The 27,804-nt window shown below is 45.7% G+C and overlaps 1 protein-coding gene across 1 annotated transcript; it reads left to right on the top strand.

Annotated features, from left to right (window-relative positions):
• The first annotated feature begins 888 nt into the window (after positions 1 to 888).
• Positions 889 to 26,718, top strand: LOC147613691 (aspartate carbamoyltransferase, chloroplastic-like). Its single transcript, XM_086781661.1, has 5 exons — positions 889 to 1,448; positions 3,453 to 3,592; positions 3,710 to 3,883; positions 26,077 to 26,313; positions 26,393 to 26,718. Exons 1-5 carry the CDS (start codon positions 941 to 943, stop codon positions 26,498 to 26,500), a joined length of 1,167 nt encoding a protein of 388 aa, XP_086637787.1. The 5' UTR covers positions 889 to 940; the 3' UTR covers positions 26,501 to 26,718.
• Positions 26,719 to 27,804: the final 1,086 nt, after the last annotated feature.

The following is a 27,804-nucleotide window of genomic DNA, read 5'->3' on the forward strand; positions in this document are numbered from 1 at the left end:
GCCTACATCGACCTCTCCTAGAAGCACATTCACAAGAGATTACCTTAGCAAGCTATAACCATCGTGGGGATCTTTCCAATAGTTGAGCTTGAGCACACCACTTCAAGAGCTCCACACCTCCTTGGGTGGCCATTTCCATCACTGTTTGCAAGCGTTATCACACTGTCGCATTGGACTATGGGTCCTCGTACCTCCTCTTACATCACACCACTCACTAGCATACATTAGAGAAGAAGATTAGAGAGAGAATTAGCAAGAGCAAGGCTTAATTACACAATGGGAGAGTGTTTAAATCCTTACCTAGCATAGTTTAGGCTAACATGAGGGTAGCATGGTGTGAGGATCTAAAGGCTTTCTTAGCATAGTTTAAGTATTCTCGAAAAAAGGCTAACATGAGGGCATCATAGATGCGGGGATTTACAATAGAATTGATTCTACTACAAAGGAAAAAGGAGAGCTCACGGGGCTTAGCTTTTTCTTTTTAAAGTTCAATATTTTTCACGCCAATATAGAAAAAACAAGAATATTGCCCATTTGCCACCACAAAGAAATGTGAGGTGTAGCCAACCACCTGTAAACTTTACTAGTGGGCAACCAGTGCTTCGCACGTCTTTTGAGACTCCAAATTCAAATTCTACCCAAACCTCCTCAAACCTCCTCCTCCCCTTTCCGAACCTCCAAATTCTTGCCACGTGGAAGCTTTGTGAAACTCTTCCTTAAGATAATATAGAGAATAGAGATAGAGAAGAGAAGAGAAGAGAAGTTTCTCTAGGCTGCTAGCCTACTACATTATTGTGGTATCTAACGAGGAATGAAAGAAAAAACAAGAATATGCGATAGCATCTTCTTGTAATTCCGAAGGTATAATAAAATTTTGGGAATACACAAAACCCCACCTAAACCCAGGAGTTGCTCAGTAGCCTGCTGCAAGAAGTCGTCCATGGCGGTCACGTTCTCAACCGCCTGCGTTAACAACCCTTGCAAACAAAGAATCTTTCTAACCAGTAGTAACGATGTGCTAGTCTCTCTGCTCAAACAGCATGGAAGCCCATCATCCAAGTCGAAGCACAAGGGAAGAGCACCACAGTGCAAAGCGTGTCTCCCTTCGTTATCAACACCATCACCGCCACCAACAAAAACAGTGCTGTCTGATTCCAAGCCAACAGCAGGCCAGAGGTTCCCTCTAGACGATGTGATCGAGGCCCAGCAGTTCGACAGGGAACTCCTGGGCGGCATCTTTGATGTGGCCCGGCACATGGAGGACCTCGAGAAAGGTGTAAAGGCGCAGGAGGTGCTCAAAGGCTACCTCATGGCCACTCTCTTCTATGAGCCCTCCACTCGTACAAGGCTCTCCTTTGAATCTGCCATGAAGAGGCTCGGTGGTGAAGTCCTCACAACTGAAAATGCAAGAGAGTTCTCTTCTGCAGCAAAGGGAGAAACCTTAGAAGGTAATCTGGTCCTTCTTCGTATCTTCCTCATGATATGTGTGTTTTTCTTGATGTTGATAATGTAGGCTATGTACCATGTCTTTTTTGAGGATTTTGAACTGAGCAAGCAATTGTGTGTGCGTGTGCGTGTCTCCTTTGGGCGCAAGCATTCAATCAAGCACTCTCAAACCCACCAAATTAACAGCCAACCCTGAGGCCCAAGGAGGGGTACCTGTCTCGTCTGAATGACTGATATCTACTGAGTCCTGAGACTTATGGCCATCCATGGCACCACTGCAAGGCCTCTATGAGCTGGTGTGGTCGTGAAGGTTGATCACTTGAATACGACATAGGGGGGCCTCGATGTCCTCTTGGGTAGTCCTCCATTGTGGCAAGCAGCTGTCATGACCTATTGAGAAGACTGTAGGAGAAAGATTTTGTCCTTTAGGCATGAGATTTTCAGAATAATGCGACAGGGGGGGGTGAGGGATTAGTTGAGTGGACCACTCTCTAAGGATGGCTGAGGTAATGGCAAGGATGTGTTCCGTTGCCAAGCAGCCTTTTTATATGGCTAGCACTGCTGGTTTACTCTAAGCTGAGAGAGAAGCATTGAGGACCCATATGACTATGCTGCGCCTAAATCTCAGGCTCCCTAAATGACATAGGAGGCCATGCCAGCTGATGTCCAAAGGCAGATGCACTAAGCTGTTCCACACAACGGGTTGCTGAAGTTTCCAGGTTTGATTTTGGACGAAGCTCTTAGGAGGCTGGCCATGAACTGCGACAATGTCCAGCCGGCTAATGTGGCAGCAATGAAGACTCATCTGACTCCTTTGGTCCAAGGTCCACCCAGCCGAGGATTAGGGGCCTCCAAGAATGTCAGCCGAGGATTAGGGGCCTCCAAGAATGTCTTCCAAGGCTCCCTTCCTGGCTAAAGACCTTGAACAATAAACTTGGCAAAGCAAAGCTCTGCTGTGGCTCTTTAGGTTGATGATGCCCAAACACCCCTAATGTAGATGCAGGAACTTTGGCTTGGGTGTTGGGAGTGCTGTCTTCTCCCAACCATAGGTTGTTCTGGAGTAGCCTCCAAAATTGGCCAATGGAGATTACCTTTTGGTTACCTTTTGTACAGAGGAACAGAGGAGGATACTTGTGAATGTTTGTGTGTTGATGTCTTCCACTGGTCATTCTATCTCTGTTCACACTTGCATTGCACTAGTAGTCTTACGAGTAATGTACCACTACTAACTTGTAATGCTCCACATTGTACTATGTAGCAAGGAGAATTTGGCTAGGGAAAACGGGGCATACATGGCAAAGTTCATGTCTTAGAAGCATGGCTTATTATAACAGCATGTCAGTGAGGGGGGATAAGTAATGGATGCACCCCCGAATTGTCCAATATGATCGCAGGCATGCATGGCAAAGTTCATGTCTTAGAAGCATGGCTTATGACACGGGATTAGTAATGGATGCACCCCCGAATTGTCCAATATGCATTGCACCGTAATGCACCGTAACAAACCATTCAAAATTTTGTGTTCAATATGCATAGAAGCCAAGAGGGTATGGCATATGATCACATTGCTTCAGATCATACTATTGTACCTTGGAAGGAGTTGTGTGACTGATTGATTCAAGGTCTCAAACGTTCTACGAGGGCAATTTGACAAACTAAAACTTGTATGTTAACTGTGGAAGGTTCCATACCACAACCCTTGCATAGATTCCTAGTTATCCCCAGAGTACATCTCTCAGTAGTAGACTCAGCTTGGGAGATTATTGGGAGCTTGACATCTTGGCAGATATGGAGGGCTCGTTATATAGGGGCCATTGAAGGCACTTAGAATTATCATGGATGTACATTTTTCTCTAACAGTTGTGTCCCCTCCCACCTAGAAGTATCATAAACTTTCCAAGCTCAAAGGATTAATTGCTTGCAACAAGAAATATGAGCAGTAAAGTGTCTGGGTCTAACAACTTGAAAGTCTAACTAGATTGTTTTGAAATTGAAGCTGGCTATAGATACCATAAGGACTGTTGAAGGATATTCGGATATTATAGTGTTGAGACATTTCGAGAATGGAGCAGCCAAGCAAGCAGCAGCAGCAGCAACGATACCTGTAATCAATGCTGGTGATGGGCCCGGTCAGCATCCAACTCAGGTTTGTCTTCTCCAATATGCATCAGTATGTCCCGTTTCAATATGCCTTTGATTCATTTGTAAACACCCTTCCATGAAAATGTTGTTTTTTGATCTGAAGTTTTATTTTGATGGGCAGGCCCTTCTGGATGTCTATACTATTCAAAGAGAAATTGGACACTTGGATAATATCAAAGTAGGCCTTGTTGGTGATCTTGCTAATGGTCGTACTGTGAGGTCATTGGCATACTTGTTGGGAAAGTATAACAATGTAAAGCTCTATTTTGTGGCTCCGGATGTGGTCAAGATGAAGGTCTCTCTCTCTCTCTCTCTCTCTCTCTCTCACACACACACACACACACACACACACACACAGGCACGGCCTTTTCATGACTTCAGCTGGTTCACTATGATTTCACTTTCCAGATTAGAATATTGATGGGGACGAGAGGGGAAAGCCTAATGTCAGGTTTCATATAAATCACAACTCAAATCCTTCTGTGACACCTCACCCGAAGGCTGTACGCATGGCTGGCTTGTAAGAGTTGGGCAGCAGGCACAAGAGCTATCAAGTAGCAGGTGCTGGAGCAATCAGGCAGCAGGTGCAGGAGACTGGCCAGCGCACGTGCCATGTGGCAGGTCATGATCAGGCTGATAGCATTTTATGCTGGCTGACACGCACAATAAAGTGCCATATATACGCATGTTGTCATAATCATCTGCATTCCTCAGTGATTAGAGCCTACAAAGTGTGAAGTCATAGCGATGCCGCCACGTCCAAGCACACACTTAGGCAATTAGGACGTGACCAGGCAACACACCACCAGGAGGCAACCACCACAAGCACGGCCCCCCCCCCCCCCCCCCCCTCCCCCCCCCCCTTGGGTACTGCAACAAACCCTCCACTAGGCTGCCATCTCCCTTTGTGCTGCCTCCAAAATTACTGGCCGAGGTAGATGACTATGACAAGGTGCCACTCTAGCCTATATATGGCAAGGACTTCCCATATTTCAGCATATCGGAGAATCCACCACACCTTCTAGCCATTTCTTGTTTGAATTGCCCTCAACACCCCTTCTCTATTTGAGCCACCCGAAGACATGATCGAGGGCTGTCTAGGACCACAAGCCTGAGCTCTGATACCATATGAAAAGTTATAGCAGCGCTGCCACGTCCAAGCACAGCCCAGGCCATGAGGATGACCAGACAATGCACCACCACGAGCGCGAGCCCCCCTCCCCCCTGGGCACTGCAACAAACCCTCCACTGAGCTCCCACATCCTGGTGTGCTGCCCCCCAAAAATACCAGCTAGGGGAGGCGACTATGACAAGGTGCCACTCATGTTTCCGCATGTGGGATAATCCAACACACCTTCCAGCCATTTCATGCTCGAATTGCCTCCAACACATAGCATCTCCTCTCTGCATTTGCAGTACAGGTTTGTCAAGGAGATCTTAGGCAATGTGTGGGTTGAGAACTGATATCTTCGTTCTATCATCTTTTGTACTTGAAGTATAGTTGTAACACTTCTTTCTTGTATATAATTCAGATAAGTAGTTAGGTGTAGCATGCGCCAAGCTAGGACTGTGTGAAACGAGGCCTGCTTTAAACCTGATTTTAGTGAGTCTTTTAGCAATCTTTTAAAACAGCATACATGAATCTGAAAGATGTAGTCGACACCAGAAGTTGTGAGTTTGTCCTAGCCGACTAATGATATGCTGGCCGACTGCATTTTTTCTGAGTCATGGACAACCTAGGCAGGCTGTCAGCTGCTTTGACCTGGCCAACCAGCATTGGAGGGTGGTATAAATACCACCCTTGCCCCCCACACCTATTTTGTATCGGATCCTTGTGTATATAGCAAAGTTTATACAGCTTCTCTCTCTCTACACTTTTCTCCACAGCACTTGTCTCATTTTCCGTTGTGCATTCCGACACAATCGTCAAGGACCATGGTGCTGAATATTTGTTATCTAAAGTATAATCATGTGTGTAAGCTTCGGCGTGTTACAGTGGCCAAACTCTATGGGTTATCCAGTTAGATCTTCTTAGCCTCTACACACATTGCACATGGATCACACCCCCGGAGCTCCCCACGAAGATGCACTTTTACAGAGACTACTTCCTCACACTCACTGAGGATGGATTCTTCCAGCAGCCAGGCTACTTGAGTGTGCCATGCGGATTACGATTGGCCAGATACGGGTTTCTTTCCACCGCCTCAGAGTGGAGACAAGTAGAGCTGAGCGCATCTTCAAAGCCGGGAAGCTCGTACGGACACCCAGAGAGGAGAGGATCTGCCGACTATGCCACATAGAGGTTGAGACGGAGGAGCATTACATATGCCGCTGCCCAGTATACTATGAGATCTTCGGGAGGTTTCACTGTCTATTTTGTGAGGGATTCGGTCCACTCTCCAAGATCATTGACTTCCAAGACCAGCGTTGCCTGGGCCTCTTCCTGCTTGAGCTCCGCAGACATAGGTCCGAGCCACCCCGCCCCCTCCCTTGGCAGCCAACCATCACCAGTTTCTTCCGGACCTAGGAGGTGGAGGACACCGACAGTGTGGATCTTGTGGACCCTCCACGAGCTTGTTAGCTCATTCATCCCCAGATTTTGCTCTTTTATGGTGCCCATTTGGTCCCCTTTTGCATGGTCCTTGCTTGTGGGTTGGCCACCCCTTTTTACTGTTTTTCTGGGATTTTTCCCAGCCTTTCTGGCATTTACCAGTTGGCCATGTCCATTAGCTCCAGTCGGCCGGTTTATCAGCTCCAGTCGGCCAGCATTCCCTCACTATAAATAGTGGGTGCTGGCCTCTCTTTTCTCATTCAGTCTTGTACATATTTTGCTCCCTCACTTATGAGACTATCTGTGTCTCTTGCTTGGGACTGTTTTGCTTCAGTATATTCAGCATAGTTCTCTCCATATCTCCCTCTCTCTTGCACTCTCTGTTCAACACATTCTAGTGCCACTTTGCTTCCGCTCTGTGCACTCTTTTATGGTATCATCGCTCCCGGTTTAGCAACCTCTTTGCTGCCCCAGATTCAGCCCTGTTTTCAGCACCTTCTCCTCTACGTTTTTTTTCCAGATCCATAGCCTTTGCTGCTGCATTTTCTGGACAATACCCTGCTGGTCGCTTTTCCTTCAGATTGGCTTCATCAACTCAGCCATCAGGTACTTGTTGACCAACGTTTTCTTTCCCACTTGGAGATTGGACAATAGGCGGCCTGTTTTCTACAGGACAGCAGCCTTTCTTTGCTGCGTTTTCCTCTCCAGTGGCCCTTTCCCTTTACAGAGGGGGCTTGTGGTGTTGCAGGCTTTGGTGGCACTCTTGGTACCTGTGGAGGACACTTCTTGTTCAGAGTTTGTGCATTTTTTGAGATTGAGCCCAAGCTTTTGTGATGGCTGCACCAACTTCTCTTCATATGTTTGCTAAGTGTGCCAAGTTGGATGGTTCCAACTACACCCTATGGAAGGTGAAGGTGAAATCGGCCGTGCGTGGCGTGGATCTCTGGGATTGGCTTGTAACACCAGCCAATGCCACCCCTCCCACCCTTGCTTCCGGTGGTGCGACTCAGGCACAGATTGATATTTGGCAGTCAAATGATCGACGTGTTTTCTCCTTTCTGATGTTGAACTGTCAGGATGCTTCTCTCTCTCATGTGCGTACAGCAGATGCTGCACATGAAGTTTGGAAGGCTTTTGCAGATCTCTATGAGATTAAGTCCCTGGGTCGGATTTTGGCGTTGGAAAAGCAACTTATAAACTTATTAGTTTCTGCCTTTCCTTCTTTATCTGCTTTCATCCCGAAGATGAAAGATCTTCGGGACGAGCTTGCTGTTTGTGGCAAGGACATCTCCACAGAGGATATGGCTATTCGGCTGCTCTCCAAACTTCCAGAGAGGTTTGATGCATACTTTCAGTCTCTGGTTTCTTCTCCTCGTCCTGTTCCAGTTACTTGGGAGGAAGTTCTCCCCTCCGTTATGCAGATTGAGTCTCGCTTTGAGGAGCGGACTGGCACTTCTGGTGGCCTTGATGGAGCTTTGGCAGCACGAGATAAAGGGAAGACTCAACAAAAGAAAGGAAAAGGGGGTTCTGACAAGAACTCCAAGGATTCCGACAAGCATAAAGACAACAAATCTTCAAAGAATAAGGACATTGAATGTCATTATTGTGGCAAGAAGGGTCACAAGTCACCCCAATGTCACAAGAAGAAGCGTGATGAAGCAGCAAAGAACTCTTCCTCCAACTGCGGTGTCTCAACCCAAGAAGGATGATGGCATAGCAGGTACTCGGCGTATACTTGCTCTTGTGACTTCTCAGTCACGGTCTTGGATTGTTGATAGTGGTGCTACTGCTCATATGACACCCCATCGAGATTGGTTCGAGGACTTCACTGCTGGATCAGGCGAGATCACTCTGGGTGATTCTTCTTCCGTGCCAGTGCATGGTCATGGCACTATCCCCATCTTCCGTTTTGACGAGGACAAGAGGTACTTCTCTGACGTTCTGTATATTCTAGATTTGGCTTTTAACCTTTTGTCAGTGAGTGCTCTTACAGCTTAGGGTGCGGAGGTGATCTTTTCTCGTTATGAGATTACCATTCGTGATAAGGCGACTGGTAGCATCTTGGCTCAGGGAGTCCAAGATAGTGGTCTCTACAAGTTGACCTCTATGCTTTCTTTTGGTGCTTCTTCTGCTCTTTGGCATGCTCGGTTTGGCCATTTGAGCTGTCAGCTTCTGCAGCGAGCTTCGAAGGATGGGTTGGTTGAGGAATTACCGACCATCAAGGCTCCGTCTTCTGCTTGTTCCTCTTGTTTACAGGGGAAGCAACACCGAGCCGCCTTTCCGAAGGAGGCGACACAAATCTTCGACATCACTTGCTCTCATTCATGCAGACTTATGTGGTCCTATGAGTACCGCGTCTTTGAGTAAGGTGTTGTACATGCTCGTGATGGTGGATGATTTTACCAGATATACTTGAGTTTTCTTTCTGAAGACCAAGGATGAGACAATTTTTTTCACTTCTGTGATTGGAAAGCTGAGGGGGAAAAAGAGACACATGGCATTCGGAGACAGCTTACTACATCATATACTCCATCACAGAATGGAGTTGTCGAGAGGAAGAATAGGACCATTATGGAAATGGCCGGTGCTATGCTTGAGCATTCTTCATTACCTCGACGTTTCTGGGTTGAGGCGGCTTCCACTGCTGTCTACATTCAGAATAGGTCTCCTACTGCTGCTCTTCTCGACAAAACTCCATATGAGGCTTTCCATGGTGAGAAGCCCTCCGTTGTTCATTTTCGGATATTTGGGTGTACGGCGTATGTTCATGTGCCTAAGGAGCACCGCTCCAAGTTGGACTCGAAGTCTCAGCGCATGACTTTTCTCGGATACAGCACTGTGTCCAAGGCATATCGTCTTTATGATCCTCAGGCCGGTAAAGTTGTTGAGCTGTGATGTGGTGTTCGACGAGACTCCTACATCTTCAGAGGGGGGCGGTGAGCTTGTTCTTCCTGCACCTCCTCCTCCTCCTCCTCCTCCTGCTCCCGCTGTTTCTGTTACACTCCAGCTGAGGATTCTCAGTCAGATGATGATGACCCTGCTCCTCCTCCGGCGAGTTCAAGCAGATCTGTACCTAGTTGGTATTATATCACAGTTCGTGACTCTGGGTTACGTGAGCTTCCTTCTGCTCCTCCGCCTGGTTCTCTTCGGTGTTCTTCCAGAGTTACAGGGAAACAAATTCATGAGGACAACATGTTTGTTAATTATGCTCTTATGTCTACAATCATTAATGGTCCTTCTGATCCCACTTCTGTAGACGAGGCTCTTTCACATGAGCCTTGGCGTCATGCTATGCAGGCAGAGCTGGATGCTATCGAATGGAATGGCACTTGGATTTTGGTGCCTCGGCCTCTGCAGCGTAAGGTGATTGGTGTGCGTTGGATTTTCAAATCAAAGTTCCGAGTTGATGGCAGCTTGGACAAGCATAAGGTGAGGTTGGTTGCCAAGGGTTATGCTTAGCTTCCTGGTGTCGACTTCGATGAGACCTTCGCTCCGACAGCCCGGATGACTACCATTCGCACCGTTCTTGCACTTGCAGGACATCATAGATGGCCCGTTTTCCAGATGGACGTCAAGTCGGCTTTCTTAAATGGAGAGCTTACACAAGAGGTTTATATTGATCAGCAGGATCATGTGTACCGGCTGGAGAAGGCTTTATATGGTCTAAAGCAGGCTCTGGGGGCTTGGTACCAGTGGATTGATGAGTTCTTTCAGAAGCTCGGCCTGCGTCGTTCTCATGCAGATTCGTGGGAAGGCCAAAGGCCACATATGATGTACCTTTTTGTACTCTATGAATATACAGAATATACAGCCATCTCTCTCTGTCTCTCTCTCTCTCTCTCTCTCTCTCTCTTCTCTATCTATGTTGATTATTCTTGCATCAAGCGTTCCTATGCAGTACGTAGGGCTGAAAGAAGACTCCTTGAGCTTCTGCATGTGACATTGGTATCAAAGCTTTAGGCTGATTCTAAGATATTGTTGCTACCCAAGTCCCACCCACCCTTACTGCATCGCACATGGATGAAATCATCACCCGTGTCTTGGATCTTTTGGTGGTGTGGTGACAAGGCAACATTGTATCAGCATCAGGCTCAGCTATGCTAAGTGCTGTTGGTGGCCCAGAAGAAGTGCATAGGTCCAAGGAGAGAAACGCAGCATGTGTCAATGTCACGTGCACCCTGCTGTAACTCGCGGCGGTGCCCGGGGGAATAGGGCCTTTGACACACTTGTTGATACCATCAATGCATATTAAAACATTTAAACATGGCCACAACCTTAACACATATCTATCATCACTTTGCATAAAACATAAAAGCTGGACAAAACATCCACAAATGCTGAAAATGAAGCTTGCCCGTGTGACACCACATAGAGGCCGGAATGGGCCGACCCCCCCCTTGGAGTATTTTATTACCCAAGGAGAAATAATATCATGTACAAGCTTTGAGGGGCCTTACTCTCCCCACAGGAGATGCCGGATTAGCCATATACAAATGCCATAACACAGCCCAACACGAGGCAACCAAGCCGGAACATAGGCTGTAGAAATGCCGAGCCAACAACATAATCCATATACCTCCCCAAAAACCACGGGTTCTTCATGCAATAGAGCTGGTACTGATTCTTCCCCAGAAACCATGGGTCTTCATGCAATAGAGCTGGTACAGCAAGCACAACACAGTGGCTGGTACAATAGGTACAGTGGTTGGTACAGCCGGTATGGTGGCTGGTACAACAGGTACAATAAGTACAAATGTTGGTACAACATGTATAGTGACTAGTACAGCAGGTTCAGTGGCTGGTATAGCAAGTACAGAAGCTGGTACAGCCGGTACAATGGCTGGTACAGCAGGTACAAAGGTTGGTACAACAAGTACAATGGCTAGAAATCATAATAAATGATTAAATATCCTTGCCTTCAGTATTTCTTCGCGATGGAAGCCTCCAAAACAGTCCCCAACAGCCGGTATTCTTCATGGGCAGCCTTCCAGAGAGAGAGAAAGAGAGTAGCCATCATTAGGGCAGCCTGTAACGGTGGTAGAGGCTAGTGTGCAGCAAGAGAGCCTCCATTAATGAAGAGAGAGGGCTCCAATTTATAGATTTGGGCCTCCCATGAGCTAAAATGGCAAGAGAAGGCTACAATGACAAGTGGAGAGCCACACAATAGCTGAAGTGACAAGTGTGAGGCCACTTGTCTCACTTTGATCCACTTTCTAACAAGTGTCAGGCCACTTGTCTCACTTTGGTCCACTTTCTTGCCACATGTCTCAATCTAAGAGATGGGTCCTTCCATAAACTTTATCTCTAAAAATATCCCAACTGGCAGACATTCTTTCATAGGCACTTTGCCAACTCTTGGTATCTGCTCAATTCTGGATGTAATGACACGAACAGAATTTCCATCGGAGTCGGGCCAAAAATAGCAAGTCTCCTAAATTTTAGGAGTGTGGTCCTTTGTATTCTAGGATAATCCCCCATTCCCAAAGCTTAGACTTTCCAAATATATAGACATCTTGGAGTCCACCAGACCCCTTTTATACTGGGAAATGTCCAGGTTGGTGACATCCTCCCCAGCTTCTTAAAAGTTGTCCGCAACTTTAAGCTTCAAGCCATATATTCAAGATATAATCATGTCCCATCAAGTGGGCGAGACAAGTCAGTCTCAAAAATCCAATATAACATCTCCCAAAGAAATGGGTGAGACTAAATACGTTTCATAATACCAATATCAAAATCATGTCCCAAAATAAATGGGCGAGAATTCCATGGAAGATATGCTAGACACAGGCACAAGAGCCAATTGTGTCTCAATCACCAATATCAATGAGATAATCATATGCCAATGAAAATTACCAACCAAGTGCTAAGACACATAAATAAGTGCCATGCACAAGAAACTAGTGCCTCGCACAGAAACATGTGCTATGCACACAAACTGGCTCCATTCAAGAGCACAAACCATGGTGACAGAAAAGCTGGTTCTCCATAGTTCTGGCAATCCTTTCTCCCAATCCCAACAGTTCCCATGTTCTCCCATACAATCCCAACTCTGATCAACAAGCATGGTGTGGAAACAATGAAACACTCACTCCACAATCGCAACACGAATCCACGTGTATGGTGGAGTGTTCATTGAATTGTCCTCTCGCAATCCCAACATGAATCCACATGCATGGTGAGATGAACAATGAACCTCTTGGCCTCTGCATGGGGAGATAGTGATTCCAATAAGTCCAGATATCATAATCCAACCTCAAAGCACACAAACATGTGCCAATCCACATGACCCTTGGCGTATACATAAGTCCCGTGCCAACCAAGCGTCATGTCCACTTTACCACTTGCACTCCGTGTTGGTACTCTGACCACACACCTTGGATGAGAGGTGGACTCAAGTAACAAGATAAAACAATCACTTGCAGGCATAGATAACCTGGTGTTCCATAAGCATTTCTGCTATACATAGTTTATAGGCATTTCGGCCACCAATAGTTTGTAGGCATTTCGGCCACCAACTCACACTACCCTCTCAAGTGCCCATGATGTTCCACCCAGATATGGTAGAAACAATCTCCAAGAGAGCACGTAGGACAAGAGAACACTACACACGGTATGTTGTGCTTGACACTACCCTCTGAAGTGCCCATGTTCCCTTCCATCTGCTCTCTATTGTTCCATCCTCACATGGTAGAAACAATCTTCAGGAGAGCACGTAGGACAAGAGAACACTACACACGGTATGTTGTGCTCGACACTACCCTGTGAAGTGCCCATGTTCCCTTCCATCTGCTCTTTATTGTTCCACCCACACATGGTAGAAACAATCTTCAAGAGAGCACGTAGGACAAGAGAACACTACACATAGTATGTTGTGCTCGACACTACCCTCTGAAGTGTCCATGTTCCCTTCCATCTGCTCTTTATTGTTCCACCCACACATGGTAGAAACAATCTTCAAGAGAGCACGTAGGACAAGAGAACACTACACAGGGTATGTGAACCATGAGTTTCATAAGTCCAATGCATCCCAAATAAAGGGAGCCAAAAAGAATAATCCATAAACCTGAGGATAGATCCAAAGAAGTCCAAGAATCCATAGACCTGTATACCATAATCCTTTGTATACCATAACTCTTACCACATACTCCGTACTAACCACACACCTTCGAGTAGAGGTGGACTTTATCCATAAAAGCATCATATCCATGAGATATCCAAATATTTCTTCTCTATAAACTCGGACAGATTCGTCCATAGAAATTGCTTGTGAAGCCCAATATCTATATAAATCTCGTCCAAGAAAGAAATCTCCATAGATATAATCCATCCCAATAAAGGGAGCCATAAACAATGTTTCCCTGAAACCATCTCAAGGCAAACAACACCACCTTTCTCCTTGCATGGCTATACAAGGATTAGTGAACATCAAAAATACTTCATAGTAAATAGCCAAAGCACCAACTTTGCAAACTCAAAGTATACTTAGCTTTTCTTTGCCAGGTTGGTCATGAAGCCAAAAGAAATATCTCGTCACCATATCCTTAAGATATCCTGAGATATATCTCCATATAGCTTGCCTGTAAGCTTGATAATATAATCCACAATATCCATATGGAAAGAGTGCTAAACGTGTGCACATAAAGCCAACTCCACACTTCCAAGATAAAATTTTGTGAATTCATAAATCCTTAGATCAACAAGCTGTCTACTGCTCATGCTCATGCTCTTGCTTCATAGGCTATGAAGTGGCTGGCCATGCTTAATAGCAATGATGGGGGTAAGTGTGGTCCCCACTTGAGATCTTTTCTCTTCCTTATTGATAGAAGGAAGCCTCCGCTTCCAAGAAAGCCTATGCTCTGATACCAATGAAACTCGCGGCGGTGCCCGGGGGACTAGGGCCTTTGACACACTTGTTGATACCATCAATGCATATTAAAACATTTAAACATGGCCACAACCTTAACACATATCCATCATCACTTTGCATAAAACATAAAAGCTGGACAAAACATCCACAAATGCTGAAAATGAAGCTTGCTCGTGTGACACCACATAGAGGCCGGAATGGGCCAACCCCCCCCCTTGGAGTATTTTATTACCCAAGGAGAAATAATATCATGTACAAGCTTTGAGGGGCCTTACTCTCCCCACGGGAGATGCCGGATTATCCATATACAAATGCCATAACACAGCCCAACACGAGGCAACCAAGCCGGAACACAGGCTGTAGAAATGCCGAGTCAACAACATAATCCATATACCTCTGTGTGGGTACTGATTCTTTCCCAAAAACCACGGGTCTTCATGTAATAGAGCTGGTACAGCAAGTACAACTTTGCAGTCAGCCGGTACAGTAGGTACAATGGCTGGTACAGCCGGTACAATGGTTGGTACAGCAGGTACAGTGGCTGGTCCAGTTGGTACGGTGGTTGGTACAGCAAGTACAAATGTTGGTACAACATGTACAGTGACTAGTACAGCAGGTACAGTGGCTGGTATAGCAAGTACAGAAGCTGGTACAGCCGGTACAATGGCTGGTACAGCAGGTACAAAGGTTGGTACAACAAGTACAATGGCTAGAAATCATAATAAATGATTAAATACCCTTGCCTTCAGTATTTCTTCGCGATGGAAGCCTCCAAAACAGTCCCCAACAACCGGTATTCTTCATGGGCAGCCTTCCACAGAGAGAGAAAGAGAGTAGCCATCATTAGGGCAGCCTGTAACGGTGGTAGAGGCTAGTGTGCAGCAAGAGAGCCTTCATTAATGAAGAGAGAGGGCTCCAATTTATAGATTTGGGCCTCCCATGAGCTAAAATGGCAAGAGAAGGCTACAATGACAAGTGGAGAGCCACACAATAGCTGAAGTGACAAGTGTGAGGCCACTTGTCTCACTTTGATCCACTTTCTAACAAGTGTCAGGCCACTTGTCTCACTTTGGTCCACTTTCTTGCCACGTGTCTCAATCTAAGAGATGGGTCCTTCCATAAACTTTATCTCTAAAAATATCCCAACTGGTAGACATTCTGTCATAGGCACTTTGCCAACTCTTGGTATCTGCTCAATTCTAGATGTAATGATGCGAACAGAATTTCCATCGGAGTTAGGCCAAAAATAGCAACTCTCCTAAATTTTAGGAGTGTGGTCCTTTGTATTCTAGGATAATCCCCCATTCCCAAAGCTTGTACCTTCCAAATATTTAGACATCTTGGAGTCCACCAGACCCCTTTCATACTGGGTAATGTCCAGGCTGGTGACACTTGCACTGGGGCACACAGTGACACACTGGCATGATCATCAGTGCAGCATTTGTACAGAAGTAGAACCTTTTCTAGGATTATTTGTCTTACACCGTGACCCCATTGTGAGCCCTCAGTCCAGGGACAGCCATCATAGTTGTCACGGTACGAAAATACGATACCGTACGTGAATTTTTGGTTCGATATGAAATTTTCGGATACCGTACAATAAAATACGGTTTAAAAAAAAAACACTTACAAACTATGGAGCTTCAAGCTTGAATGTGAGGGAAGGTTGGGGGGGGGGGGGGGGGGGGGGGGAGGAGTCTACAATGCTTGAGGAACCAGAACATGGAGATGTGTCTCTCCCAGTTGGATCTCCCAATTGTCTCCAAAAAAAAACCCTGCATGGGTAATGCAATACCAAAGGTCTCCTAGTGTAGCGTTTATGACTAAGGGACCGTCCTTGCACAAATACGAGCAGTGCATCTAGGGTGATGGGTTTAGGGACTCCTCTCTAGATCAAAATGGCCATGTCCAAATCTTCTTCCCCGTACATAACTTGAGGATCTGACTGTCTAGCCTACCTATACCAGGGATCTCCAAGTGATGTAGCAAGATTCTCTCATCCTACCAATCAAGTGTACACTACCAGTCTACCTTGCCAGATTTTTTAGGTCTCTCAGCAACCCCATATGGAATACTGAGTGGACACGAAAGTTGCGAACTATTGCGGGCATTTGGGATCTTCATTAAGCAGGATTTCTATATTTTTTTTAGCATTTGGAATTTTTATTCTCAAGGTGGGGGGGGGGGTCGTATCGTACGGCCGCACGAACTGTACGGTACCGTACTGCAGGACCCATACGGTACCGCACTGCAGGACCCATATGGTACCGCACCGCACGACCCGTACGGTATGAATGGGTTTGTACTGGTACGAGAAACAACTATGACAGTCAGGCACGAGCTACGTAGGTCAGTCTCTGAGCTTTAGAGGTCAGTCAGATGTCAGTCCTCTTAACCCACTTGGAGAAAGCATCATTCAAAAGCATGTAGTTGTCAGCCATAGTCGTAGTTGCATTTAGCATTGTAGGTATCATTGCACATTGAAGGGGGCATCCAAGGCCCTTTGCCATTCAGTCGGCCAGCCCATGTGGCCTTGGCCATGTAGTCGGCCAGCCCATGAGGCTTGGGGTGAAAATTGCTACAGGCCGACAGCCTTTTCTGGCAGCCGACCAGTAATAGGGGGGGCATATTTAAGCAAGTGCCTCAGTCCCACAAAGGTCATTCAGGTATTCAGCAGTGAACAACAGCAGTTCAGCATTCCAACTCAACTCTAGGAAACAAGGAAGATACTCTTCACATTTGGCTAGCATATGTGCAGTCCTACAGCTATTTGGACTTGCATCAGTGGCCAAGGAGAGTCTTCAGCAGAGCCTCGGGATAGCTGGATACTCAGCCGATGTATGGTCTTCCTCGTCCTTGCGTTGGGCATTCATATCATTTGTACTCGGCATTGTACAACATTTCTCCAAAGAATAATATAAGCAAATGCTCTTGCTTGCAGGGGGGGCCCTTCAATGGGTATTGGGACCCAATACTGTGTCGTCTTCTACATTCTCATTCTCTTCTCTCTCTACTCTCTAAAGTTGATGCTAAAGATTCTCACCACATAAAGGTATAAAGAATGCATTGTTGTGCGTTATCACGATTAACCTCAGTGCATGTAACATTGGTATTAGAGCATCAGGTTGGTAACCCAACTTGGCTACTTAAAGAAGTGAGAGCATCCGGTGGATGCTGCGGTCCGGAAAAGAAACCGAGGCCTCCACCATGTCGGGAGAGACATCACATCAAGAAGAAAGCCAACAAGAATTGATGGAGGCACAAAGCTTCCAAACAGAAAAAACGCTTCCGCCAAGCACCGAACAGCTCCTGAGAATAATGATGGAGCAAATAAATTCTCTGAAGATGCAGCTTGCCGCTGAAAAAGAGAAGCCCAAAGAAGGCATCTCAGATCTGGCACATGTCTTTCTACATATGGAGGAACAAAGAAGAAAAGATGAAGACCGACATGAAGAACAAAGATCAAAAGATGAAGAAGCAAAAAGAAAAGCAGATGAAGAAAAAGAATTGAGACGTGTGGAGGAACAGAGGGATAGGGAAGCCACGCACAAATATGAGGAAGACCAACTCCGCAGAGAGAAAGTCGACCGAAAGTTCCAGCAAAGACTTGATTGGGAGGCTGTGCAAATTGAGAATCAGCAAACGATGGCAAAAATTCTGGTGGCTCTCCCTCAGCACGCTCCGAATTCCTTGTTCTCCACCGCCCCTACCACCACCGTCATACGAACCTCTCCAAATTTTAGTAAGTATGATGGTAAGTGTTACATGCTGCAATTACTCAATTTATTCATCAATTTGAAGCACATTTTCCATTAGCTAAAATCACAGATCCACAAGACAAAGTCCATGTGGCAGCACCCCAACTCACCGGTGGTGGCAGCATTGGTCACAACTTCACACAGACCCTATCACACAAGCCAATTCTATTTTCATTGGAACACCTTCGTGGCTAACCTCAAAGCCCGTTTTCTTCCACCACAGTACATGACCAATCTTGAGGATGAGTTTTACAAACTCACTCATGTGGTTCCCTTGTTTTGACCTATTCCAATAAGGTCATTACAATGGCCCATATTGGAAGAAGATAAGCTCAAGCAGTTTATTCGAGGTTTAGACACTACCATTAGGTACCTAGTGAGGAATTTTGAGTCTTAGACTTATGCACGGGCACTGACCCTCGCTCAGAGTCAAGAGCTTGTGCTGAACGAAGGTAAGCCTAAGTAGGTACAATCTACCCCAAAGCCCCAACAATAGTCATCTACCCATCAGTCATCTACCCAGGGTAAGGGGGCTCAGAACAGCAAAGACCAAAAGGACCAAAAGAAAAATCCTTCAGGTCAATCGGGCAATAAGAAAGATTCTACACCCAAGAAGTCTCATGAGGAAAAAGCTAAGGAGGGCATCACTGGAGGCTATCTCCAGCCAGATGAACAGACACGTCACACTGTGGGACACAGGAAGAAAGATTTTACTAAGATCCAAGCTGAAAAGTCTGCTAAGGCATCCACTTCCACAGTAGCAACCGTAGCATCATCATCCACACCTCCGCCATCAGCCTCAAATGCCGTTCAGTTGTTACCCTCTTTGAATTCAGTGCCATTAGTGGTATTTGATGATAAGCTGGAGGGTGAGGTTGAGGGCAAAACAAAGGCTCTTATCGGTGCCTATGGCACTGCAAAGGGACAACAGTTCATTGTCCTCTTTGACATGGGTAGTTCTGAAGATGCCATCTCTCCGCAGTTGGCTACCAAGATGAGCTGTACCTTGGTTCCTTATCATTTAGATGTGGACGGATTTACCCTTGGTCTACGTACACACATCACTCATAAAGCTCAGCAATTTGAGTTTCAAGTTTAGCGGGCCACATTCCAGCAGGATTTCATTGTCTACCCTCTTTTAGGGTGTGACATGATCCTCGGGATCCAATGGTTTCGACAGTATGCACCCATTCCTGATTGGAGGCAGGACACTTTCACCATAGTTGAAGGATTTCTTGAGCCTCTCATGATTCGCAGGGATTGGAGCATTCTTGGCATTCCACTCATTTTCCACATTTAGGCTCAAAGAGCCATCAGAAAAGGTGCAGAGTGTGCGTTGTTATATGTCTGCTCTCAGTCTAATGCAGTTCAAGTAGCACCCACAGGGGAGCAACGGATGGTTGGTCTTTTGTCTCAATACAGCATCATCATGCTACGAGACGACCTCCCACCTACTCTCCCACCCATTAGACTTGAGGACCATCACATAGAGTTGGTTCCTGGTTTGGAACCTCCCAGCAAGTTTCCCTACCGCCTTTCTAAGGCATTGGAGAGTGAGTTGGAGCAGCAATTAGCTCAACTACTCCGGTCCGGATTTATCCGACCATCTTTCTCACCTTTTGCCACTCCCATTTTGTTTGTCCAAAAGAAGGATAAGTCTGCACGCTTATGTGTGGACTCTAGGGCGCTCAATAAGCTAATAGTGAATACTAGATTCCCCATGCCCAGAATAGAGTACATCCTCGAACGACTCAACGGTGCAAAGATTTTTTCTAAAATAGATCTTAAGAGTGGCTACCATTAGGTTCGGATCTTTGAGGCTAACATTCCAAAAATTGCCCTTAGGACCGAGCGTGGCCACTACGAATTTGTGGTGATGCCTTTTGGTCTCACCAATGCACCAACGACGTTCAACAAAATGATGTCTCGGATCTCATTGGCAAATGCATCTTCATCTTCTTAGATGACATTCTTATCTTCTCAAGGACTGTAGAGCAGCATGAGCGAGATGTGGCACAGGTTTTGCAACTCTTGTAGGACAATGAGTTGTTTATCAATGCCAAGAAGAGTGAGTTTGGAGTACACGAAATCCATTACTTGGGATACATCATGAGTTCTTCAGGTATTAGTCTCGACCCTAAAAAGGTACATGCCGTTCTCAGTTGGGATGTTCCCACTACAGCCCAGGAAATCCGCTCATTCGTGGGTCTTTGTCAGGTCTATAGCATGCACATGGACAAGTTTTCTGACCTTGCAGCACCTCTTACTGACTTGCTCAAGGGCGTGAAGAATCGTCGTCAAAAAGTGTTTGTCACGGGTAAGACTCTAGAGGCATTCCAGGCAATGAAGAAAGTTGCCTATGAGTCTCCAGTTTTGAAGTTGGCATCATGGAATGATCCTTTCGAGGTGATTATCGATGCCAGTAACCTTGCCATTGGAGCTGTTTTACGGCAAGATGGTAGGCCAATGGCTTATTATAACGCCGAGACGAATTATTCGGTGTATGACAAAGAGCTCTTGGAGGTGATGACCGCTCTTAAGCATTGGAAGCACTTCCTTTAGGGACTTCATAGTTAAGACAAATCACCAGGCACTTAAATGGTTGCAAACCATGCCTAGTGTCTAGTGGAGTGACATGCAGCCTAGATGGAGTCAATTGTTCCAACAATTTGGGGGAATGATTGAATACGTCCCGGGCAAAAATAATCCCGTTGCTGATGCTCTTGGTTGAAAGGGCACTATTCAGACATTGCAGGATTCCACTGTGCTTAAAATTCAAGGCAAAGACTTAGACAGCACGAAGGCACAATATCCGGATTTGGAAGAGTTCGGAACTCAATACCATTTGGCCCTCAGTTCATAACCAGGTCACTATAGTATACGGGATGGTTGGTTGTTTTCAAGAAGCCATACAAAGGAGGTTATGGCAAAATTTTCCAGAATTTTGTGGAAAAAAGAAAGTTTGTCTTTATGTTATTCCAAAAGAGTAATTCCCACCGTTTGTGCATTCTAAAAGAAATAAATTACTCCATGTACATATTCACCTATGAATATGCATGCATATCATTGATATTAATTATTAAAATTGATTTCTATGCATAGAAAGATGCATAATGGAAATTGGTTATTTATAAAAGTGTTATTTTCATTAAATTTAATTTCTATGCATAGAAAGATGCATAATGGAATTTTTCTTATTATAAAAGTGTTATTTTTAATAAAATTGATTTTATACATAGAAAGATGTATAAAGGATTTATTTTTATTTCAGAAGTGTTCATCCTTGTGTACTCAAAGAAAAGCGCTAAGTCCTTCTCCATGATGCCCATGATTCTCTTGTTGGGGGTCGTAGGCGTATCAAAAGTACCTTGGAGAAGTTAGAGAGGTCATTCTATTGGCCTAAGGTGCGACGGGTTGTCTACCAACATGTCCAATCATGCCAAATATGTCAAAAAGTGAAAATTTCTCATACCAAACAGATAGGGTTGCTTCAGTCTTTGCCTATTCTTGAGGGACCCTTTCACAATATCAGTATAGACTTTGTAGGCTCTCTTCTCGTCTCAGCCAGATCTAGAAACACACAAGTGTATGACAATTGTTGATAGATTTAGTAAGTTTTGCATGCTCATTCCATGCAAGCTGACGGCCACCGTCGAGGACATAGCTCGCTTGTTCATTCGGTTTCGGTATCCCATTGGTGGTTTGTCACGAACTATCACATCAGATAGAGATCCAAAATTTACGTCTCATTTTTGGAGAGCATTGTTTGACAATTTTGGCAGTTGTCTAGCGCATTCCATCCTCAAACAGATGGCCAGACATAATTTACAATCAATTGGTCTTTGACGTTCTCAAATCATACTGCCATGACCAACAATCGAAATGGGAATAATATCTTCCTTTGGTTCAGGCAATCCTAAAGGATACTCACTCATCGAGTATTGGCCGGATGTCGTATGAGGCAGCATTTGGTCGCCGGTTTTCATCTCTTTTGACGAGACATGTGTCACTATTTCTTGAGGCCAACAAAACCACCGAGACATTCTTGGAAATCATGGAGTCAGTTAAGGAGTGCCTTGCCAAGGCTCAAGAAGCGTATACCCGTGTCATGTGCATCACAGATGCCATGGACATTTCTAGGGCTAGATCCAGAAGAGGCAAGCAGATAAAGACTAGGAACCAGTAGAAGTTGGACATGGAGCAAGATTTGGAGCAGAGCATGGATCAGAAGTGTGTCGGCTGCATGTAGGATGACATCAGCAACACCAGTGGGCTGTCGGCTGCAGGACAGAGGGGTGCTGGCTGAAGGCGCATCAAGAGACTCAAGTCGGCAGCATTTAATGGATTTAATGATTTATGAACTGGCCGACCAGCAGTCGGCCAGTTTCTCATGCACTCCAAGGGGCTATAAATAGCACCCTTGCTCTTTGTATTAGCCATTCCACCCACTAGGGGTGTGAGTCAGTAGGAGGGTCCCATAGGGGGCCAGAATTAGGGTTTATCACCTTTTCAAGTGGGCAGCCAAGTGCTGTACAGATTTGTACCTTTTTTGTACATAGTATATACTGAAATTCCAGCACTTCTCACTCTCTCTCTCTACTCTCTCTCTACCTGCGTTTTTGCATCATGGTGCGTTTTTGCATCAGGAGGTCTTCAAGAGTGTTTAGGGCTGAAAGAAGACTACCCAGAGCTTCCGCGCGTTACATTTGTATCAGAGCGATGTCATGTGCATCACAGATGCCATGGACATTTCTAGGGCTAGATCCAGAAGAGGCAAGCAGATAAAGACTAGGAACCAGTAGAAGTTGGACATGGAGCAAGATTTGGAGCAGAGCATGGATCAGAAGTGTGTCGGCTGCATGTAGGATGACATCAGCAACACCAGTGGGCTGTCGGCTGCAGGACAGAGGGGTGCTGGCTGAAGGCGCATCAAGAGACTCAAGTCGGCAGCATTTAATGGATTTAATGATTTATGAACTGGCCGACCAGCAGTCGGCCAGTTTCTCATGCACTCCAAGGGGCTATAAATAGCACCCTTGCTCTTTGTATTAGCCATTCCACCCACTAGGGGTGTGAGTCAGTAGGAGGGTCCCATAGGGGGCCAGAATTAGGGTTTATCACCTTTTCAAGTGGGCAGCCAAGTGCTGTACAGATTTGTACCTTTTTGTACATAGTATATACTGAAATTCCAGCACTTCTCACTCTCTCTCTCTCTACTCTCTCTCTACCTGCGTTTTTGCATCATGGTGCGTTTTTGCATCAGGAGGTCTTCAAGAGTGTTTAGGGCTGAAAGAAGACTACCCAGAGCTTCCGCGCGTTACATTGGTATCAGAGCATCAGGCTCAGCAAAGCTAAACACTGATTCAGTCCCATATGATGGTGTACAGGTCCAAGGTACAGGAAAGTACACGGATTCGAAGCCCAAGACAAGAACACAGATCGGGAAGAACTCCCAGGAGGTTTGTTGGTGGTGTTCCACAGTGCCAGATGGGGATGTCAGTTCCGTGAGCCAGATGGGTTCTAAGGGAACGGTCCCAAGGGAGGTTGATCCTCCAAGGGTGATGTGAGAGTGCCAGACTCAGTTCCAGGAACGAAGACCAAGACGGTGTTCAGAATCAGGGCAGGAATGGATTGTGGACTAGAGGAAGACCAGATGCATAGATCTTCATCAGAGACAGGGTGGTTTGGAGAACAGACCGGATTTTCAGAGAAAAAGGTTTGCCAGGGATGGATGATGACAGCGGGACTTCGGAACAGGATTGGGATGATGACAGTCATCCAAGAGCAGGTTGGATTCCCGTCATCAAGTTTAGCAGAGGGGGATGTCATGTGCATCACAGATGCCATGGACATTTCTAGGGCTAGATCCAGAAGAGGCAAGCAGATAAAGACTAGGAACCAGTAGAAGTTGGACATGGAGCAAGATTTGGAGCAGAGCATGGATCAGAAGTGTGTCGGCTGCATGTAGGATGACATCAGCAACACCAGTGGGCTGTCGGCTGCAGGACAGAGGGGTGCTGGCTGAAGGCGCATCAAGAGACTCAAGTCGGCAGCATTTAATGGATTTAATGATTTATGAACTGGCCGACCAGCAGTCGGCCAGTTTCTCATGCACTCCAAGGGGCTATAAATAGCACCCTTGCTCTTTGTATTAGCCATTCCACCCACTAGGGGTGTGAGTCAGTAGGAGGGTCCCATAGGGGGCCAGAATTAGGGTTTATCACCTTTTCAAGTGGGCAGCCAAGTGCTGTACAGATTTGTACCTTTTTTGTACATAGTATATACTGAAATTCCAGCACTTCTCACTCTCTCTCTCTACTCTCTCTCTACCTGCGTTTTTGCATCATGGTGCGTTTTTGCATCAGGAGGTCTTCAAGAGTGTTTAGGGCTGAAAGAAGACTACCCAGAGCTTCCGCGCGTTACAACCCGCCAAGCCAACAAATGCAGGCGAGATGTCAACTTTAAGGAAGGGATTGGATATATCTCCGCATCATGAAATGACGGCTAAAGCTAGTGGGCAAGCGTTGTCCTAAACTATCATTCCGAAGTTTCGGCCCATTTCCAGTCATTCAGAAGTTAAGTGATGTCACGTGCACCTTGCACTGGGGTACACAGTGACACACTGGCATGATCATTAGTGCAGCATTTGTACAGAAGTAGAACCTTTTCTAGGATTATTTGTTGTACACCGTGACCCCATTGTGAGCCCTCAGTCCAGGGACAGTCAGGCATGAGCTAGTCTCTGAGCTTTAGAGGTCAATTAGATGTTAGTCCTCTTAACCCACTTGGAGAAAGCATCATTCAGAAGCATGTAGTTGTCAGCCATAGTCGTAGTTGCATGTAGGCATTTTAGGTCTCATTGCACATTGAAGGGGGCATCCAAGGCCCTTTGCCATTCAGTCGGCCAGCCCATGTGGCCTTGGCCATGCAGTCGGCCAGCCCATGAGGCTTGGGGTCCAGTACGCCAGTACCCGACCAATCCCACAGCAGCCGACTGGGCATGGATGACAGTTGTGGGCTCTACAGCAGCAGCCGACAAGCAGGTACAGTACCCAACCAGGCATAATCAGCAGCCGACTAGCATTATTGCAGTCGTCGGAAAATTGCTACAGGCCGACAGCCTTTTCTGGCAGCCGACCAGTAATAGGGGGGCATATTTAAGCAAGTGCCTCAGTCCCATACAGGTCATTCAGGTATTCAGCAGTGAACAACAGAAGTTCAGCATTCCAACTCAACTCCAAGCAACAAGGAAGATACTCTTCACATTCAGCCAGCATATGTGCAGTTCTACAGCTATTTGGACTTGCATCAGTGGCCAAGGAGAGTCTTCAGCAAAGCCTCGGGATAGCTGGATACTCAGCCGACGTACGGTCTTCCTTGTCCTTGCGTTGGGCATTCATATCATTTGTACTCAGCATTGTACAGCATTTCTCCAAAGAATAATATAAGCAAATACTCTTGCTTGCCGCGGGGCGGGGGGGGGGGGGGTGGGGGGGGTGGGCAGGCGCCTTCATTGGGTATTGGGACCCAATACTGTATTGTCTTGTACATTCTCTTCTCTCTCTCTACTCTCTAAAGTTGATGCTAAAGATTCTCACCACATAAAGGTATAAAGAAGGCCTTGTCGTGCGTTATCATGATCAACCTCAGTGCATGTAACAGTCAAGACCCCCGGGAGTTGGTTGGTGTTAGGCAAACCAAGGGGAGAGTTTAATGAGAGTTGTGCCAGGATTAGTTTTCAAGAAGGGTTCATGTTTGTGCTCAGGGATAGGGCAAGAAGGCAAGGGGACAAAGGTGGAACAGATGCACAAATCTCTACATCAGATTTGGAGTGGATTCAGAACTAAGGCAAGGTTTTCAGTGAAAATGTTGCTAGGAAGGGAAGGGTGACAGGTATGGGAGACCTATGTGGAGACAGGGGATGATGATAGTCATCGAGAGTCAAAGGTTGGAATCCCATCATCAAGTTTAGTAGAAGGGGATGTCATGTGCATGCACATGGACATGCAAATCCAAGCTAATCCCTGATTTGCAGCAGAATAAACATTAGGCTTTGAAGGAGTAGCAGCTGTCACAACTCTATGAATATACTGCATATACAGCCATCTCTCTCTCTCTCTCTCTCTCTCTCTCTCTCTCTCTCTCTCTCTCTCTATTCTCTTGTCTGTTTTTTTTGTGTGTTTTTTTGTGTCTTGTTGTGCCATAGGCTGACATCAAGGATTATCTCACTTCAACAAATGTGGAGTGGGGAGAGTCTGAAGATCTGATGGATGTTAGTTGTTTATGTGGTTTTGTGTTTTGTGGTGCCATAGGGCGACATCAAGGATTATCTCACTTCAAAGAATGTGGAGTGGGAAGAGTCTGCAGATCTGATGGATGTTGCCTCCAAATGCGATGTTGTCTATCAAACACGTATACAACGTGAACGCTTTGGAGACAGGATTGATCTCTACACTGAAGCACGCGGGAAGTATATTGTAGATAAGAATGTGATGAGCCATCTGCAGAAACATGCTGTTGTCCTCCATCCTCTCCCACGGCTTGATGAGGTAAGCTTAACATAATGGTAAGAAGAATATTAGGCATTCTTTGGGATTAGGGACTGAAGGCATTGATCATGTTATACAGATTACTGTTGATGTTGATGCCGATCCTCGGGCGGCATATTTCCGTCAAGCCAAGAACGGGCTTTACATTCGAATGGCTCTTCTAAAATTGCTGCTTGTAGGCTGGTAACATGTCAGGGTTATATTATAGATTTTACTCATAGGTATAATGGAAGGACAAGACTTGCTGCAGACATTTGGAACAAATTGTCTAGGGTATTCAACCCTTGAACAAGAAGTCTTATACTCTCATGGTTGAACTTGGAGGTGGTTTGCATGAGCATCATGACCTTCAACTTGACAAGTTATTTGAGTGTCCAGCTGCTGAAATCATAATGCATCATTTCTTATACATGTGCATCATTTTTTTTCATGTAGAAGAAGCAGATGACTCCACATGATTGTCTTTGATCTTACGTGGTATCGTTTATTATGGCTGAGTCTGCCCATCTACCCTTAATTAAACATGCTAGAAACATAGCAAGATGGTTTGTGTAAACATGTCTCAAGTGCCGATGACAAGTCTGCGAATGCTGTAGCACTTGGTGTATGCCATGCATGATGAACATGTCAGTATGAATCCTTGTGAACATGAATGGGGGGAAATTTGTGAAAGTGCCATATTGTTTATCATTGATGTGTATCCTACTTGTCGTAGTACTCATTCAATGCTATATTTGATGAGCTTGTTGGTTTGAAGCTTTCCAATCATTAAATCTAGAAGAGAACTTGTCACCCACAACGTAGTGTAGTGGTGGTGGGTTTAGAGTGACTAGGGGGAGGTCTCGAGTTCAACTCCTACTTGCTCCGGCTAGGTGAGACATCATAAGAGGACAAGGAGGGCCCACTTGTGTCTGCGTGTGTGAATCCCACTAAAAAAAACAAAAGAGAAGTTTGAAGCTCATCTATGGCTTTATTGACATAAGTATGCATATGTGCAGGTACTTAATTTTGTAGGTTTGTAGGTGGGCTCTTGAAATAAATTGTGTAACTTAATGCATTATGTGTTGATCAAGTTTTCCACACTAACCATGAAGCCATCCTCTCATCGATTTACACAACTGAAGATAGTTGCAACCCAAGTAAATCGATGAGAGGATAGCTTCCCCCTCTCCCCCCCAAAACACAGACACATAGAGAGAGACAAATACAAAACAACAAAACAACAACAACATCGTTGTCATCAAACTAAGGCGCCCACGTTTCATGAAAGGGAACAAATGTTTCAAGATATCAGGCATCGGGTGTGTCTAGGATGTATTGAATGATCCTCGTAGTACTTAAGCTTCTCGAACACTAGAAGCCTTCAACGAGACACAGAGGAAGGCTTCAACGAGAGAGAGAGAGAGAGAGAGGTGTTATGACTGCAGGGAGGATAACTACAATCTACAAAAGATGTATAAATGGGCAATATTTGATGCTAGACTTTCTTGT

Source organism: Cibotium barometz, chromosome 43 (genome assembly GCF_041138505.1).
Source record: "Cibotium barometz isolate CiBa-2024 chromosome 43, ASM4113850v1, whole genome shotgun sequence".
Lineage (NCBI taxonomy): Eukaryota > Viridiplantae > Streptophyta > Polypodiopsida > Cyatheales > Cibotiaceae > Cibotium > Cibotium barometz.

What these genes read in the sequence shown, in the direction of transcription:
- LOC147613691 (XM_086781661.1), top strand. Translation starts at nt 941, where the DNA reads ATGGCGGTCACGTTCTCAACCGCCTGCGTTAACAACCCTTGCAAACAA. An exon ending in CGGATGTGGTCAAGATGAAG is followed by an intron (nt 3,884 to 26,076) that starts GTCTCTCTCTCT and finishes GTGGTGCCATAG; the next exon opens with GGCGACATCAAGGATTATCT. An exon ending in CTCTCCCACGGCTTGATGAG is followed by an intron (nt 26,314 to 26,392) that starts GTAAGCTTAACA and finishes CATGTTATACAG; the next exon opens with ATTACTGTTGATGTTGATGC.